The 17,164-nt window shown below is 43.3% G+C and overlaps 1 protein-coding gene across 3 annotated transcripts in view; it reads right to left on the reverse strand.

Moving 5' to 3' along the window:
- Positions 1-330: 330 nt before the first annotated feature.
- Positions 331-17,164, reverse strand: part of bltp3b (bridge-like lipid transfer protein family member 3B) — a 30,506-nt gene continuing 13,672 nt past the window's right edge. The window contains exons 8-24 of one of the 3 annotated variants that reach the window (XM_065951161.1): positions 16,588-16,768; positions 16,403-16,486; positions 15,351-15,503; positions 14,775-14,890; positions 14,525-14,666; positions 13,851-14,044; positions 13,004-13,750; positions 11,811-12,493; positions 10,913-10,996; positions 10,105-10,253; positions 8,924-9,081; positions 8,609-8,759; positions 7,595-7,636; positions 4,882-5,141; positions 4,395-4,503; positions 4,073-4,230; positions 331-3,016 (exon numbers count right to left, since the gene is read on the reverse strand). In XM_065951161.1, coding sequence (XP_065807233.1) covers positions 2,888-3,016; positions 4,073-4,230; positions 4,395-4,503; positions 4,882-5,141; positions 7,595-7,636; positions 8,609-8,759; positions 8,924-9,081; positions 10,105-10,253; positions 10,913-10,996; positions 11,811-12,493; positions 13,004-13,750; positions 13,851-14,044; positions 14,525-14,666; positions 14,775-14,890; positions 15,351-15,503; positions 16,403-16,486; positions 16,588-16,768 — 3,540 coding nt within the window. In that variant the 3' untranslated portion in view covers positions 331-2,887. The remainder of the gene's footprint in view (positions 3,017-4,072; positions 4,231-4,394; positions 4,504-4,881; positions 5,142-7,594; positions 7,637-8,608; positions 8,760-8,923; positions 9,082-10,104; positions 10,254-10,912; positions 10,997-11,810; positions 12,494-13,003; positions 13,751-13,850; positions 14,045-14,524; positions 14,667-14,774; positions 14,891-15,350; positions 15,504-16,402; positions 16,487-16,587; positions 16,769-17,164) is intronic. The other 2 variants (XM_065951163.1, XM_065951162.1) reach the window with 2 other exon arrangements.

The following is a 17,164-nucleotide window of genomic DNA, read 5'->3' on the forward strand; positions in this document are numbered from 1 at the left end:
GATCTGCTTAAATAAAATGGCATTATTGATTTACATTCAAAACTGGATAGGAAAGTCGTCTTCTTTTTCATCAGATGTCATAATAAAGAGAGATAAATGGCTCTTTTTATTTCTCCAAGCCCAAAGAAATGTATTCAAATATAGTCAAATGTCTAATTTTGGATTCAAACCACCAAGTCCCAAATAAACTAGGGTTTACTAGGTCTTAGTTGGTTTAAATACATTTGAAACCTTTTTTTTATGTTGCTAAGCAAATACAAATATTTTAATAGCAATGAGGGAAAAATAGGTTTGCACAGAAATTCCATAAAAATGTTCAAAGATGAAACCTTATGAATTGGATACCCTTTTTTATTTTCATCTGTATTTCAGCAGTTTGAAAGACAAAATACAACTCATTACTTTTTGTTTCTTTTTCTTCCGCCATGAGAGCAGGAGGGCTGTGATGATGGATGAAAAAAGTTTGAGGGAAAAAAATCATGTCGGTCGAGTAAAACTTCTTCACACATAATTTTGTTAAAATTCCTTCCTCTGACATTTCAAGTCTTGGAACTGGGGACTTCTTGTGTTTCATGTCTTTGACAGGAACTAGAAAACTTACATTTTTGGAGACAGGATGTGAAATGAAGTGGGCCGAACTCATGTCCCTGTTGCATACCTTTTGAGTCATTTGTGCTGTTGGAAAGCATGTGCTGAATGAAAAGTCAGTTGTTTTTTTTTGTCATTTAAACATCTTGTCCCCGGAAGTTGTCACCCCGGTGTTAAGGATGGAAAAGCAGCAGATATGTTCAACAAAAGTCGATGAAAACAATTACACATGGCAGATTAGAAATTTACATAAACACACACTCATTTATGTAATCAGGCAGCTTCATTTTGCCTTTATTTTCCTCCTCCGCACAGTCTTGTTTTTTTCCTCTCACAGTTCTGGTTGTATTTACAGTGCCTCAGTTTTAAAAGTGCTGCACATGTTAAGTATCTATTTACACATAGAAAAATAGGCGGAGGGATACAGACTTTATTGTGGGGCATTTTGCTGACAAAGCCGTGACACTGACATAAATGGTTTTTTTTTTTCCTATAATTGTAAAGAAATGCTTGTTCTTGCTGCGTCAAACACAAACATTCAACTGAAACACTGCATAACTGTTTAGAGTCTCTGAAGAAAATAGTCATGTGTTCACATTCTTATACAATATACACTGTACACACTCCGAGGGCGAGCGAGAGCAGGATTTGTCTTGTCCTCTCTGAATATGAAAGCACTAAAATGACAACTCATTTCAGTGCAGTGCAAAAGAAGTCTGTTTTTTTTTTTTTTTTTACATTCATCTGAAGATATGACATTCATTTATTTTCTTCATATCTACATATGATTGAACGTACATCAAAGATCTGTGAGTTTTCTTTACACAACAAGAATAGTGTATGAGGGGTTTTCTGTAGGCACAGCCATGGATACAGATCCTTGTTCTTCCTCACACTCAAACATGAACACACACACATAGGCTTGCTAAACGTCACCTTTTTTTTTTTTTTTTTTTTTCAACCTGCTCCAAATGTGTCGAGCCTTCACAGTCCAAAGTGGAGCATGTAAAACAAATGAGCTTGTAAAAACACGTGTCTTAAGTCTTCTCACAGAATCTGCATTGCTTAATGAAAGAATTATTTTGAAGTCTCATGCTGCGTTCACACTGCAAGCCTTAATGCTCAAATCAGATTTTTTATATTGCTTCTTAAATGTGGCCTGAAACAGACTCCAGTGTGAACTGGTCACAGTCCTGAACTGACCTGCATGTGCAAAAGAACAACAACAAAGTCGTCTAGTCGCAGCACGGTGTGAATAGGGATTATTACATAATGAGTAGAACTGACCATCTACAACCTCCCGCAGAAGAACAAAAAAATCCAATCTTTTACATTCATCAAGCCAAATTCAATGTAACTTCTGGTTTTTTTCAGTATGAAGGTGGTTCACGTCTTACCGGGACTCATAACTGAACACCCTCAGTTATCATCTCATCTGCTCCAGAGCAGGTTGTTTGGTATAATGTTTGAGATAAGAAATTGTACTGACCAATCAGACCTCTTGGTCACAGAGGTCTGTGATCTGATCGTGAGAGAGACCGATACACACTGTCTCTACTGTATGATTTTTCATATAAAAAAGCCTGTATGATTGTGACAGGTAGATGTATTATCATCCTACAACCGACAACAAAGCGCTGAAGCATTCTAATTTAAGATTTAAAAAAAAAAAAAAACATATTTCCTGCTTTTACATTTTTTATATTCATTTTTATGAGCCCCAAACCGCTTGGTATTCCTGTAGGGCTGCAGCTGAAATATTAGGACTTCTAAATGTCAGACACTCCACATATGAGAAAATAATTAATTTAATGTAAGTAATGGGACAAATCATATTAATATCCATTGTGATAGTATAAGCCTCAATTTGCGCATTCACACAGTTTTTTTTTTCTTTTTCTGGCAGTTCTTCCTGCATTTTTCCGTGCAGATGACTCGTCTGTTGAGACTAAGGTCTGACTGCAAAAGAACTGACCTGTGACTGCTTTAGATCAAAATATGAAGGTGGCAATAATATCAGATTGTATGTGGACTGTTCAAACTGTCATCAAAACATCAGATCCAAGTCACATAGACGACATAGATTCAGGTTTCTTTGACCTGCAGTGTGAACGCAGCCATAGTGGCTCACTCAACAAATAAGTGCGCAAAGGGAGCTGCTTAAAACAACAACAACAACAAAAAAATCCCCCTTTTTATTCTCAACTTGTTGCTCGCCCTCACGCCTCAGACCTGTGAGGCGCTAAGTAAGACTGGCTGACTGGCTCGCTTGAACAAATAGATTGAGAGTGATCCTGGTCTAGCTGGTGTTGACTTTAAGATTCTTCATGCGGTGCAGCAGCGAGTCCTTCTCCATCTGAGCTTCAGCCAGCGCCATCTTGGCTCGCGACAGCTCCAATTTAAGACATTCGTTTTCCTCCATCAGCATCTATAAACCAGAAGAAAAAGGTGAAGCATGGTGTCTGCTTGTTGTAGCAACTTAAAAAACGTACATAAAAAGATTTTAATCAAGTTTAATGAGCACAGTTTGTGATGGTGAACCTGCTTAACGGTCATGGAGATGAAGTATCTGCACCTCATCAATGTCGGAGTCTGCTGCTTCACCAGTCTTTAAACACCACCGTACATAGCACCTTCCGTTATGTGTTTACTTCATGTTCATCTTCAGTTCTGTACAGTCCTCTGTCTTCTCTCCTTCCTCTTTTTACCACACTGAACAGACCAACGTCAACAGACCTGGCTTCTTTCTGCAGATCGATTGCAGTTAGTCGTCCAGATTTTAGCAACCATCTCAGTAACGGCTTGTTCTTTTTCTCAATGTTTGCAATCTGCAAACTCTAAAAAAAGGAGCCAAATCGCTGGACTTTTCTTGTCCTGGTGATTTTTTTTCAGACACTTGTTGGTCAATATGTTAGCTTTTGCGGTTGATTTTCTAGCTCTCATAAGTAATAGAAAAATAGGAGCATTGTGTAAAACCACAGGAGTGAGAATGTCTGGGGAAATAGTTAGAAATAAAACAGCTGGCATTGTATTCCAACCTTCTTCTTACAAGTCATCATCGGTGTCTTTAAACGCTAACAAAGTCATATTTAAATGAAATGACAACACACGTGTTTGGTTGTTTTGATGGCAGGACTGGTGGGTTGTAAAACAGCATTATGTAACTATTCAATGCACTATTCTTGTATTCTGCATAAAATTATAAATATTACTCCCACTTGAAGGAAATGGAAGCCAAACATGGAGCTGGAATAGCTTGAAAACCACATTTTGGCATCACATGCAAAAAGATCTGGAAGAATGAGAACGTCTTCCTTGTTCAGCAGTTAATGTTTGTAGGAGGAAAAGACCAGAAGAAGAAAGAGAAAAATGTGCAGGAAGAACCCGTGATTCTTAGCCTTAAAGATTGTTTTCAGTTGCTGTGGGTGTTGTTTTGTTTTTATACTCCAATAAACCCACACAGGATACTTTCAGCGTGTCTTACATTTTCTCTGCTGGGTGGAGGTGGGATGGTGGGCGGGGCTTGTGTCTGTGTAGCCTTTGGTACAGCGCAGACGCTGCCCACCACCTCGGGAACCGGACTCAGAGTGCTGTCAATCAACGAGCCATCTTTCCGGGGTTTGGCCTCCGCCGTCGTGTCCACTGCGAGGAGAAAAACAAAGACAGAAGAGGTTTGTTTGGAGGTGTGGACGAAGAGAGCTTGGGTGTAAAAAGCATTTAGTAGGACATGTTATATAACCGCAGTGAATCAGCAACTGAAGGGGAGGCGGAGATGTGTGGCAGATGAAAGAGTGTGCGTTTCTAACCTCCTATGGAGAAGGAGCCATCGTCCCTCCTGTGAATGATGAGGCTGTCCACGTGCATCGTGATCGGAGAGTGCTCAGAGTCAGAAAGGTTGTCCCGGGGGCCGTCGTCCTGCAGCAGAGATAACAGATTTTTAGTGTGTTTGCGATAGAGAAATGATCCACATCCAGGCTGCCACAGCAAATCTACTCGCACGTAAAGGAACCCACAAGAGAAGGCAGAAAGGCCTTTCTATGTCATTAAATATTCAGTTCAATCCAAATTCCAATTAGGCCATGGTTCAAAATATTTAACTTGTTTGTGGAAGCTGCTACACTGTTTGGCTTTGACATATGGGGTCTATTACTGCAACACAATTGAAAAACTAGGAAAACGATCCTGCTGGAATCTTGCAGGTAAACAGTTCTGCTACAATAACCTCGGGGGTAAAAACATAAATCGTAAATATAAGAAGATAGAAATGACGCCCCAAACACCCAGGATGGTCACCTTTAAGTGGATGTGTGTGTCCCTGATGCTGATCTCCATGGGCAGCACCAGCGGCGCAGAGTCGTCCTCCAGGAAGTTGGCGAGGTTACGCATCGTGGACATCAAGAAGCTCGCCTGGTACCCGTGGAGACGCAGCTGCAGGAAGCCGTTGCGCACGGCCAGTGGTGAGTGAGTGGCGGCGCATGGCCCGCTCTCCAGGCGGGCCCGGACCTCCGGACTGTGGAGGCCTCGGGCGGACGCGGAGCTGAGCTCACCTCCGGCTGTGAGAGCGAAGGATAGCATTAGCCTCGGTGTCATATCTGTGGGGGTGCACTTTGAAACGATTTACCCCTGACATTGAAATACACCCAATGTGAAGTGCAGCTGACGTTACTGTTTACAAGTCCAATCACATGAACCTTTTTGGATACCTAGTGTGCTTCTTCAGACAATGAAGAGAAATATATTAAAATCAGTGTTTAAGCTCTTTAGTTATTTCTCCCTATAAGATGTCGACTAATTAATCAGCCAGTATGTGTACCAGAAAGCAACGACTAGTTGGTCCTTGAACTGTAAAATGTCCTAATAACTGTAAAATCTGTGTTTTGTTGTTATTAGGTTTAAATCTAAATTTCTAAATCCAAGTTTGTTGATGAATTATCTGCACCTCAGGGAGTGTTCATATAAATGATTCATCTCTAATGTGAGGGGTGATTAACTAACCTGCCCATCTAATTGATTTAATCCACCTCATCCTCCTCCACCTGATCCCACAGTGACCATCATGATCCCACAGCAGGGGAGGAGTGGGTGGAGGCTGACAATCCTCCTCAGCTTCGTATTGTATCATATTTGTTTAGCCGAGCACACTTGAGGTGGCTGAGAGATCCAAATGTGAAGGATTGTCTACTGATGATTTTAGTTCCCTACATAGATTCATTACAATGGCTGGATTGTCATTTTGCACACTATTTGAAAAAAAAGGGTGCATGTTAAGGCCAGGTTTGAAATTGGCTCAATATTAGAAAGAGAAGACGGCTGGAGAGAAATCGTTAGAAACAAAAGCTGGAAAAGAAAAAGAGAAGCAGGAAGGAAATTAGCACTGAGGTAGGCTGAAGGAGAGTTGAGAATTTGTACGATCCCACGGGCTCTTCACTGCAGTGATGTTTAATTATTTCAAGGACTGGGGATTAGAGGGTGCAGAGGAAACTCCCACCTAAGTATCGAGAATTCAAAGAGAAATTTTAACCATTGATTTTCTTTTTTCTCTTCCTCCCGTGCTTTTTAGAACGAGACAAGAAAAAGAAGCTGGGAGGAACTGAAAACAAAAGATTTTAAAATGTCCTAGAATAAAGTTTTTCATTCCTCAACGACCTCAGTTTGACTCTCGATATCACAAAATGTGAGAACATGATTTTATTTCTGTCAGGGGGGGGAAAAAAAAAAACGATAGAGGAGGTGAAAAAGGGACCATACAAACAAACTAGTTAAAGAGGAAGTTAAGAAGTCACACATACTTTCAAAACATTTATCTGGTAAGTAAACTATAAGAGAGGAATAACATTGTGAGTTGCAACAGCAAGGGATGAAAATAACCACTGGAAGACAAACAAACTAAGTGTGACACATTTCTTTAGATATGAAAAAAGAGTCAAGAGAGGGTTAATGCCACAGAGCAATTACAGGACCAGCAAAAACATCCCTGCACACACACACACACACACACACACACACACAAAATGCACATCTGACAGCTTCCTGAGTTACAACGACATATTCTCTGTCATTCCTGGATGGCTGGGGTGGAGGCAAAGACGGGAGTGAATGAGGAGAGAGAGAGAGAGAGAGAGAAGGGGAGGACGGGGGAGGCAGCAAAGGACTGAGCGTCTGTGATAAGACAGGAAGGGAAGAGAAAAGATGGCCTAGAGAGGGAGGGAGATGAAGAGAAGAGGAGGTGGAGGAGGAGGAGGAGGAGGAGGGTTGAATGACAGAGGATTAGTAGGAAGACGGAGTAGGAGCTGGAGGGAAGAGTGAGGAGGAAAGGTGGAGGAAGGAAAAAAAGAGAGGAGGAGGGGGATTGCTCTTTTGAGATAGGAGGAGAGGTAGCGAGGGGTGAAGCTGGCGTTGCTCTCATTGCCTGAATCACTGGAGTGAAACTGCAAAGTCTGCTGCAGTGGAGAGATGAGGGGCGAGAGAGGAGGGGGAGAGAGAGAGAGATGGGGGGGGGGGGGGGGGGGGGGGAATTAGGCAGGGCAGAAGAAGAGGAGATCAGGGGTTAACACCAGCCTGCACAAATAGCTGCAGTTAATTTGAATCTGGCTCACACACGCACAGTTAAAGTTGTGGGCCTAATGTTGCAAATAATGGGAGCACTCACTCCATTACTGTCAAATTTAACCTCTCACACACACACACACACTCACACTGGTGAAAGAGACACTCCCTCTCCTGCTGAGAAATAAGCAGTCAAACACACACACACACACACACACACACAAATCATGCCATCACTTGCTGGATATCTGCTAGCATCATCAGAGCATGCTTTTGAGCAAAAGACGTCCAGGAAACGAGAGTTCACAGGAGACAAACTAGAAGAAAACACACATTGGCAGTCTGTGTACACACACACACACACGCGCGCGCGCGCGCACACGCACACAGGTGTAAAGAGACACTCTGAGGCAGGCATGCATGTTAGGTCACAGATGGTGAATGAACACACAGCAGTTACCTTGGCTGCTTTGAGCAGGTATTGGTACTGAACACACCATACCTGTGGGGGGGGAGTTACGCAGGGTAAATAAAAAGGAGGGAGGGGGGTGGTGTGTGTTAGTGTGTAAATGTGAGTTTTTGGAAACAGCGATTCCAGAATGAGCGCTTCATTTTGACAGGCGCTCGAATCAAGGCTTATTAAACAAAAAGTGAGTGGCACAAAACTGTGTCAGTCTACCAGCTTCCTGCTGCTATTGATGTTGGAGTATCCTCATGTTCCTGCCCGTCCCTCCATCTGTCAGTCTTGTGCTCAAATTTGACCCAGCCGGGGCGGATTATGAAACATCCTGATGGTCCATGTCTGTTCAGAGACCTTTATCACATGTCCTTCCTATCTCTCTATACGCTCTCTCGCTCTACTCTCAAATAAGGCTATATATGACAAAAGATCGTCCAAAAATAATTTTCAAAAGTACAAGAGTGTGCTCTTGAAGCAGGATGTCGTTTAAATCCACACACACACACACACACACACGTTGCAGTCTTTCCTCAGCAGTTCTTCCTTGCTGCCTTACATGTAGGCTCGAAATCATAACAAATGCCTCTTCACTTTCATCCTCAAACATGAACCAAAGAAAAAGGCTGCAGCCTACAGATGTCTATTTAGGTCAATTTTATTTTATGTAATCATCCAACTCACATTTTGCCAATTGAAGGTTTGCTAAATGTTTAGAGATACCCTTGAATTATTTTTGCATTGTTGTAAAAGGCAGTTTTTTCTTACTGTCAAATGTTTGTTTCTCTTCCTTCTGTTGTTTCACAGTAAGAGGATGAACTTGCTGAACTTTTCCTTTCCATGAACCTTACATTTCAACTTGTTAGTTAACTGTAGTTGAAGTTTTAGATGAGTGTGTAAGTGAATGTTGTTCAACACTATGCACAAAAAATACACATGGAAATGGGTTTTCCATCTAGAAATCATACAACAGATATAATAACATGTCATAAAATATGTTGTCATGCTGGTTCTCACCCAGGCTGCGGTTGCTAAGGTACTGCCTGAGGCTGACGTTGCCCAGCTGGCTCGGTGTGACCTGTCCCACCTCCAGAGCCACGGCCGTGCTCTCGCCCTCCGCCTCCATGGCCACACACACCGACCGTACCTTCAGCATCAGCACGGACACCTGGAAGAAAATACCAGGGAAATTACAAACAGCAGCTCTTCCAGCTAGGCGACTTGGACAGCTAAAGTGGAAGAAAGTCTATACATCCTTTAAATCATCAATCAATACAAATAACTATTTGATTTCCAAACTTTTCCATCATTCTCTTAGTTTCGCAGTCTTACTACATCTTTGGTGGGATCGTCAGTGCTCTGGGACGTGGCGCTGACAGTGTCGGGGGACACGCCCCCCTCCTGCTCGCGACCAATCACAGCCTCGGTGGCACTCTCAGTGTTACTTTGCTCAATGATGGCGTCCTTGAAGCCTGAGATGGACACGTCATCTGTATCATACATACAGATATACAAAAACGTTGATGGGTTAAAATGACTGAGTCTGCACTTCAAAGCATCATAAGAGCAGGTGAAAGAAGCTTCTTCTGCAACACTACACATCCCTAACATATCACAACAATGCTGCCACCTCCTGGTCGATACAGTTACCTACCACTACATGTGACGTTATGATACTGTCAATGAATATGAATGCCTCAAGCTGAATTATCTTTTATATCAACCCCTACTTAAGGAGACGAGAGGTCAGAATAAGCTTCAGAACAGTGACAGTATTATTTGTGATAGAAACTCAAAGATTTCAATGGTTTCATTAAATAGAAAAGCCTTTTTGTTTTCATTTTGTGACTTCAGTCAACTTGAGAGAGGTTGGGTTCAGCAGGATTTATGAAAATGTAATTCATCTTCAAATACATCTTGAGATACATTTTGTTTACAACTCTTTCTTTAATGTTATTCTATAAATAAATAACTAAATATATACATGTTTTCATTCTGCACCAGTCATTTTGAATCCATGTGGTCTTATCATTATCGTGGGCCATGTATCCTGTAATGCAGGGGTGGGCAACTGGCGGCCCGGGGGCCTCATGCGGCCCCCATCAACCCTCAAACGTGGCCCTCAGGTCAATTTTTACACATCAATTAATTGGGAACATGAAGAAAACATAACTAAATCTGCCATGAAATCATGAAAACCAGATCACTGGCATGTGTTGAGTTAAATTGGAGACAAAACTGACTGTAATCGTTTTTTGTATCCTACAATTTGGCCCTCTGGCAGTGAGAATTAAATTAATGTGGCCCTTGCTGTGACCAAAGTTGCCCATCCCTGCTGTAATTACTCTGCAAATTTCCACCCCTAATGTTTACGGTACCACAGTCGATGATTGGCCTTTCATTATTTCATGATATGTCTCGTGTCGCCTTATTACTGCCAACACACAGTCCTAATAAACAGCTAGGTGTATTCCTCTTCATTTGTGTAAAACATGCATTAAAGATGGCCGCACCTCTCTCCAGCAGACTGTACGTGTCTCCGTCCTCCATGAGGTAGCTGTCTATGGAGATGTTATCCAGGGACTGCAGGGACGGGCTCTTCTTCATGTTCTTGTAGGACACAGAGAAGCTGGACTGGGAACGGTCCCGCATCAAGCGACCACTACAAAACACACACACACACACACACATAATACATGTAGTAATGTGAAGACGATATCGTTTGTGTTTTTTTTTTGTATAGTTTGATCAACACGTTGCATGCCGTTTGATGATTTTTGACATAATTGAATTGCAAGAGAGTTTAAAAAACAGGTCTAGAGTTTTTATTTTCTTTCATCTGATAAATAGGAGTACTATGCCAAAACCACTGAGCTCTGAGAGAGCTGACAGCGCTTACTCTCAAAGTCATGAATTAAATATGGCTTTGTTCCTTTGTGTGATGTTGTTTAAGGTCATGTAAGATCCAAGCGTGCTATCCTCCCAAGTGCCAGAAACGATCTAACGAAAAATCACAACAGACAAGATCAAACTGACTCCCATAGAAGACAGAGAACACAAGGCTCGAGGGAAAAAAAAGGAAGAAAAAAGAACTGTCACAAAAAAAAAGAAGCTTTTCACCTGTACGATCAACCACCAGTCAGCAAGTGGACGCCAAACACAGGAATCATTAAACACAAACAGACAGGCCAGATAGTCATGCGCACATGCAGAAACATGCCCACAGGGGACTCTCATACACACGTGTTCACTGAGAATAAAAGACCCAGTCAGTCACGCACACACTCGTTAATACAGCAAGACACAGATCCAGTGCCTTACATGTTTGACATGGAATAAAGGGAGGTGGATCTGCTGGAGTTTGAGGAGCTGAGGAGGTCAGAAACCACAGACAAACTTCCTTTCCTTGGTAGAGAGAAAACACACACACAAACACACACACACACACACACACACACACACACCTCACACGGGTCAGAGCAGAGGTCAGGAGGCAGTTAGAGACGTGAAGATGAGAAAACAAAGTGCTGACAGACAGTAGATGAGGACAAAGATGTTAAAGCTCAAGACCAAAGAACATTCAAAATGTCAGAAACATCCACATGTTGATTCAGGAGACGGAACATTTATACTGACAAACACTCATGAGGGGGTTTGACACACAGCTCTTGTGTTCAGAAGGAGACAGATTCAATTAGAGAGAAAAAGACTCTTTCGTTAGAGTCATCAACCAGAAGCACAGCAGGATAAAACTTCATAAGTGACCTTTTACAGGCTACAACTTCTAACCCAGTTGTCGATGAGGAGTTTTTAGCCGGTTATTAAACAGACAGAAATGATTACTGTTGCCTGAGCTCTGTGGCCGACAAAAGCAAACAAGACCATCAGCGACAAGATTACTAATGACCATTTGGCTCTTTTAAATGCATAGAATCGTTGCAGTGGGATAGGTGCCTGGCGGACTGAGCTACAAAACAGCCTTTGTTTTTGACATGATGCATAGATCTGACAGGCCATGAAATGCAGCTCTGTCATCGCCGCCATGACCCGTTACAACTATAAAATTATAGATTTCCATGGCTTTGAAAACTGTTGGAAATATTTCGTACAACACTGACTTGCTGTGGTGAGGTTTCAATTCAGTCGAGTCGTGTTGCCTTTAAGTAGTAATGAAACTGTAGTAAATTCGACCAGCCTTTTTGTGCGTTGATCAGAATACCTGGATGTTGACTGAGGCATCTTGTTGGCTCCGGTCGCGTCTTTGTCGCTCCAGTCTTTGCTGCTCTGGTCCAACAGAGAGTCGCCGGTCTGCGATTTAGAATCTAACCCAGCTCCCACTTCTTCACCCCCAGCCAACCCATCAACAGCCGCCTCGCCCCCTTCCTCTGAACTCCACCTCCGTGAGTTCTTAGCTGTAGTCCTCTCCTCCAGTGAGGCTTTGTGATTCAAGTCAGGACGTGAAGCTGTTGTGGATGTGGGGACGAGTGGAGCGGGACCGTCCGAGCCGTCACCACATAGCAGCTGGTCTACAGTGTTGCATGTACCTTTGGCTGCTGCTCCCTCAGACCCTGATCCAGCTCCTTCACTCCCCTTTTCAACCCCTTCTCCAGCGTCGCTCCCAGGCTCCAGAGTGCCTCGGCTCTCTGATGGGGAGAGCTCTGACCCCAGAGGAGACCTTGAACCCTCAGGTTGAGAGACAGGCTTCAGGAGCAGGGACACCTCTGCGCTTTTCAGCAGAAGGCCGAGGCAGACGTTGAAGGGCTGGTGGTCTGCAGGAGGCTGAGAGGGATCCTTGCGATCTTTCTTGGAGCTCATCTCCTCCAGGTCCTGCTGTAGGGTCTGCTGCAGGGCTTTGATGCTGCGCTGAAGTTGCATAAGAAACACGTACTGCCGGTGGCTCACCTGGACACACAGACACAATATGGTAGTTAATAAACATAGTTATCCATCTGTTTTAACTATTTATATTCCTTATTTATCACAAAGTATTGCTACTCATGATGCAAATAACATGTTGTGTTGCTGTAGTTTCTTGTAAAGAATTGCAACTTACAGCATTCTTGTTTTTAGTTTTCTATTGGCATGGTAATGAGCACTAAACCCTAAGACGACGTCAGCATCCATAAACAAACATCGTCCACTGAGCCCTCTAAGAACCCAACATTGTGAGTTTGTTTCCATCCCAGTTAGCCTTGTGGTTCGTAGTCATTTTAAGACGTTTGTGCTAGGTTTACATCCTGGCATCCTGCTATGTTGTTGTTACCTCAGAAGCTAAAAAAAACCCAGCGACTTATCCTAAGAACACGCGTGTTTGCAAACGTCAGCTCAAAGCAGAGCCTTGGTGATGTAGCAGCGCTTTACATTTTCAATCTAGTTTTAAATGACTTGCGGTAATCGACCAGATTAACATACCTGAGCACTTAAATGCTTCTGCACGTGCACTAAAGCGTGCACACCTGCGTCTTTACCGGATGATAAAGAAGAAGAGGAGGAGGGCAGACTGTCCAATGAGTGTGGTTTATGGAGTCCGTTACTGGGAGGCTGTGTTGCCTCGCTGCTGTGAGTTGACGTTAGTGTGCCATCAGTGCTGTAATACTCCTTTAGCAACCGTTTCCTCTGCAGCCGTGAAACAGCCTCTCCAGATGTGCTCCTGGACATACTTGATCCAGCTGCAGCTCTGAGCCTCTCCTGGTGCTGAACAATCTTTGCGGGCTGACACGCCCACACGGTCAGAGGGAACGAGTCCACGAAGGGCTGCGGCCTCCCTTTTCCTCCACGGGTGCCTTCATAGTCCACCCAGAACTGGGCAAAGTGCAGCGCCCAAAAGTCACTAACGGCCGGCATCTTGAGGGCGTCTGTGCCCATCGTCGGCACCACCAGGCCGCGGTAGATGTCGTGGAGCTTCGTGTCTTGTTCGTGCGCGTGGCGCTGGAAGACAGGATGCAGCAGGGGTAAGGAAGAGGAAGTGCGAGGGAATGAAGAATACGAAGGGGAGAAGAATGGTTCCTCCTCGAAGGCCTGCAGCAGGGCTTCAAGGTGGGAGCGGGTGCAGTTAGCCGGTTGCCGGGTGTTCGTGGCGACCATTTCTGAGGTCTGCACTGAGATGGAGCGAGGCAGATCAGCCGGACAGGACGCATCTGAATCGGTGGGAATAACCAGCTAAACAGAAGGGGGCCAACAATTAGCATAAATACCAAAGAATTTAAAATATTTATTCTGAAAAAAAAAACCTTATTTGTCAACATTTCACCATCTTTACCTTCAGCATGAGTCCGTCAATCTTGATGTCTACATGCTCGTCTGGTTTCTGAGAGTCGCTGAGCTTGTAGATCTCCATGAACTGCTCCAGACTCTGCCTGAGGTCAAGAGCAAAAAGGTTGATCCACACCAGGCTGCGAGGATCCAGGACCAGCTGCAGGGCGTTCAGCTGGGCATACAGGTTAGGACATGGAACTGGAGAAGCGTGGGGAAGACGGGAAGAAATATGTGGTTACACATTGTTTGGACGTATAGTACTTACAAAGGGAAAGAATAAGGAAAGTCACAAAGAGAGAAAGAAACAATTGTTTTATTTCCCTTGCTTGACAAAGACAGAAAAAGATTTGTAACAATTTGAAAAATGGCTCCTGATGGTGAGAAACTGATAACATGAATTAATTGGGTGATTCTTCATCCAGAGCACTGAGTGTAATTCAGAAAATCAATGCCCTCTCAGCCACACAGCAGTCAATGAGTTCCCCACAGCCGAATTACTCGATTGCTCTACTTGATCGGAAAGAGAGGAGAGGTGCAATGAAGTTGCTGCCAAAACAGTGTGCCTGGTGTACAAAAACAGCCACTAACACAGCTCATGACCTACTAATTCGGATAAATGCTTTTGAAAGTGTGCTGCTACTTTTACACAGTGTTCAGTAAAAGTGACAGAAGTCTTACTGGGGTAGTCTTTTCCATCAGGGAAGTAGTACTCTGTGAACTCCACGTGAATGGCTGGCATCTCTGGGGGAAGGTACAAGGACTTCTTATTGCAGGAGATCATGGCTTTGGGGCTGGAGCGACGCTGGTCTGCGGTAGAAACCTATAGAAAGACAAGCAGAGGTTGAAAAAAAAACTATGAGTCAAAATATTTTTGATCTGAGTGAGTCCATGTCTAAAGGTTTGTAAGACAGAGTGTGTTTGTTGTGACCTGGTAGATGCTGAAGTCGGCCATCCTGAGGACCACGGAGCTGGACATGAGCTGGGTCTTTGGGCTTTGAGTGGGAGGGGGACTGAAGGAGATGCTGGAGGAGGTGCTTATCTTACCTGAATAGAAAGACAGGAAGGAAGAGAGGGACATAAAAAGAGGAACAAAATGAAACAGAATGGAAAAAGGAGGGGGATAAACAGAGCAACAACTCTCTGATTAGAAACCTCTCTGACTTGCAAAAAGGTGTGTATCACCGCACACAGCCGTGCGCACACACACCGTGGTACCTGGCTCTAAGCACCAGCAGCACTGGGCTGGAGGCTGTGTGTGTGAGCTCCACTCTAGGAGTCCTCCCTCTGCCTCTCTAAGCCCTACTCCTCCTTCTCCTGATCTCTCCTGACTTCCTAGAGGCCCATACACATCGTCCCTAAGGGACACTGGAGGACAGAGAACCCACAGGGATGATGTGCTTCATGTGCGTACCAGGAGATTTAACAAGAATATACACCTCAAACAAATTCATTTACATCTCACAATTTGTAGTATGTGTCTCTGTGTGTGTCTGTGTATCCTTACTGTGTTGTGGGGAAGTGTGCGCAGGAGCCGGGCCTTGCACTGCGCTCTTTAACAGCTTCACGTTGGACGTGAACTCGTCGAGCAGACTCCGTGCCCAGCCCTCTCTGGTCTTTGTGGCCTCACTGTAGTGCATCCAGTGGACACAACTTTCACCTGGAGAAGTTAAAAAGCAGAAAAACTTATTAAGTTAGGTGTTCATCCATCATTTGTTTGAAGTGAGTCCTAAAGCTTCCATGGGGGGTTTTAATCTAGACATGGTAAGGAGTGAACTTAGTAGTGATGTCTCTAAATGACTTAGAAAGCAAAAAAGTTTACCAGGGACAAAACTGATCATTTCTGTTGAGTAATTTTCAAGTCTTAACTGCTGCAATGGGGTAGGTGTTAAACAAGGTGCTTACCAGCATTTGACAACTGACATCAACTGTTGAAATGTGTGAAAATCATCATGGTACATCTGAGGTTCTGGCTCTGCTTCTGAAGATACTGTATGCTTTCTTATTGTACTTTTAATTTATGTACATACTTGTTTTTGTACTACCGGTATTTATCATAAGAATCTTCATAACTAAAGTCTTTTAATTATCTTATAATGACTGCAGTTGTGTATACTGTCTTGGTAAATCCATATGAATATGATGTAAAAAGAAAAGAAAAACAAAATGCAACTATTTAATAAAAAAGCTAACTGGAATAAGTAGAGATTAGAGAGTGTGAAAGATAAGAGGGATGACAGAAAATAAGGCAACGTTTTGATAATTAAAGAATAACACATTTTTTTTCTAGGATAAAGAGAGAGAGAAGTACGCTGCTCAAAGACCATTTTTTTGTCAATGGGAAGAAAAATCCATAATTCCTGGAAGTCTGCATAGAAGAGATCATTCGAGTACACTCTGGCGCCTGCTCTAAGTCTATTTAATATGACACCACAGCCATAAAAGATGCAGATGGATTGGTGAGGTTTTCTACTGAGCATTTGGAAGTATTGGATAGCAGTTAAAATGTTGAAGCAACTGGAAGGTTAGATAGTGTTACAATCACTGCAGAATTCATACCTGCTCTGTGTGAAGGGTAGTAGTCCAGAGTGATGGAGCTGAAGGAAAGCTGCATGGCTCCACTTGATATTCTCTTATTGTTCACTGCAGAGGGATGAAAGACAAAAAAACATCATGTTAAATAATATGTTATTTCCAGAACATGCATGTGGATAAATGTCAATGTGTAAATCTGTGTATTCCACCTTTGTCCTTTGCGTGGGTGTCGTCACAGATGTGCAGGTCGAGGTGTGTGATCTGGAGATGGTGGGACGTCTCACATACGTCGAAAGCGCTGAACAGGTTGGCCATGGTTGCACTCTGGTCGGCCGCTGTGGACGCCTGCTGGGTGCGAACTTGCTGGGCTGAGGGCGGCGCTGATGACTCCTGATCAATAGAGGTGCACACAGGAAAAAAAAAGCACAGGTGTATGATTAGCGACATTTTACATGCTGATGTTAAAGGTTGTGATTGTGAAACATGTCAGGTTGTTGCTTAGTCTTGTTTAAGTGTTGCTCCTTATGTGGTGATTCTATTTTTGTGTTTTTCCTTTCAAATTTTGAACCTTGGCAAAACACTGAAATTGCTCTCAGGATAAATAAACAGCTGGATCATGCAATTCTCTAATCTACCAGCAGATGGAGTGTCAAACTAAACTACAGAAAACACATTGACCACCTTAGATTTGATGGGAACTTAAGTTAATGTTTGTGAGCAATAAATGGATGAAACAAAAATAGGCTGACAGAAACTGGCAGCAGCAGACAGAGATGAAGATAGTGC

Source organism: Labrus bergylta, chromosome 23, assembly GCF_963930695.1.
Source record: "Labrus bergylta chromosome 23, fLabBer1.1, whole genome shotgun sequence".
NCBI lineage: Eukaryota > Metazoa > Chordata > Actinopteri > Labriformes > Labridae > Labrus > Labrus bergylta.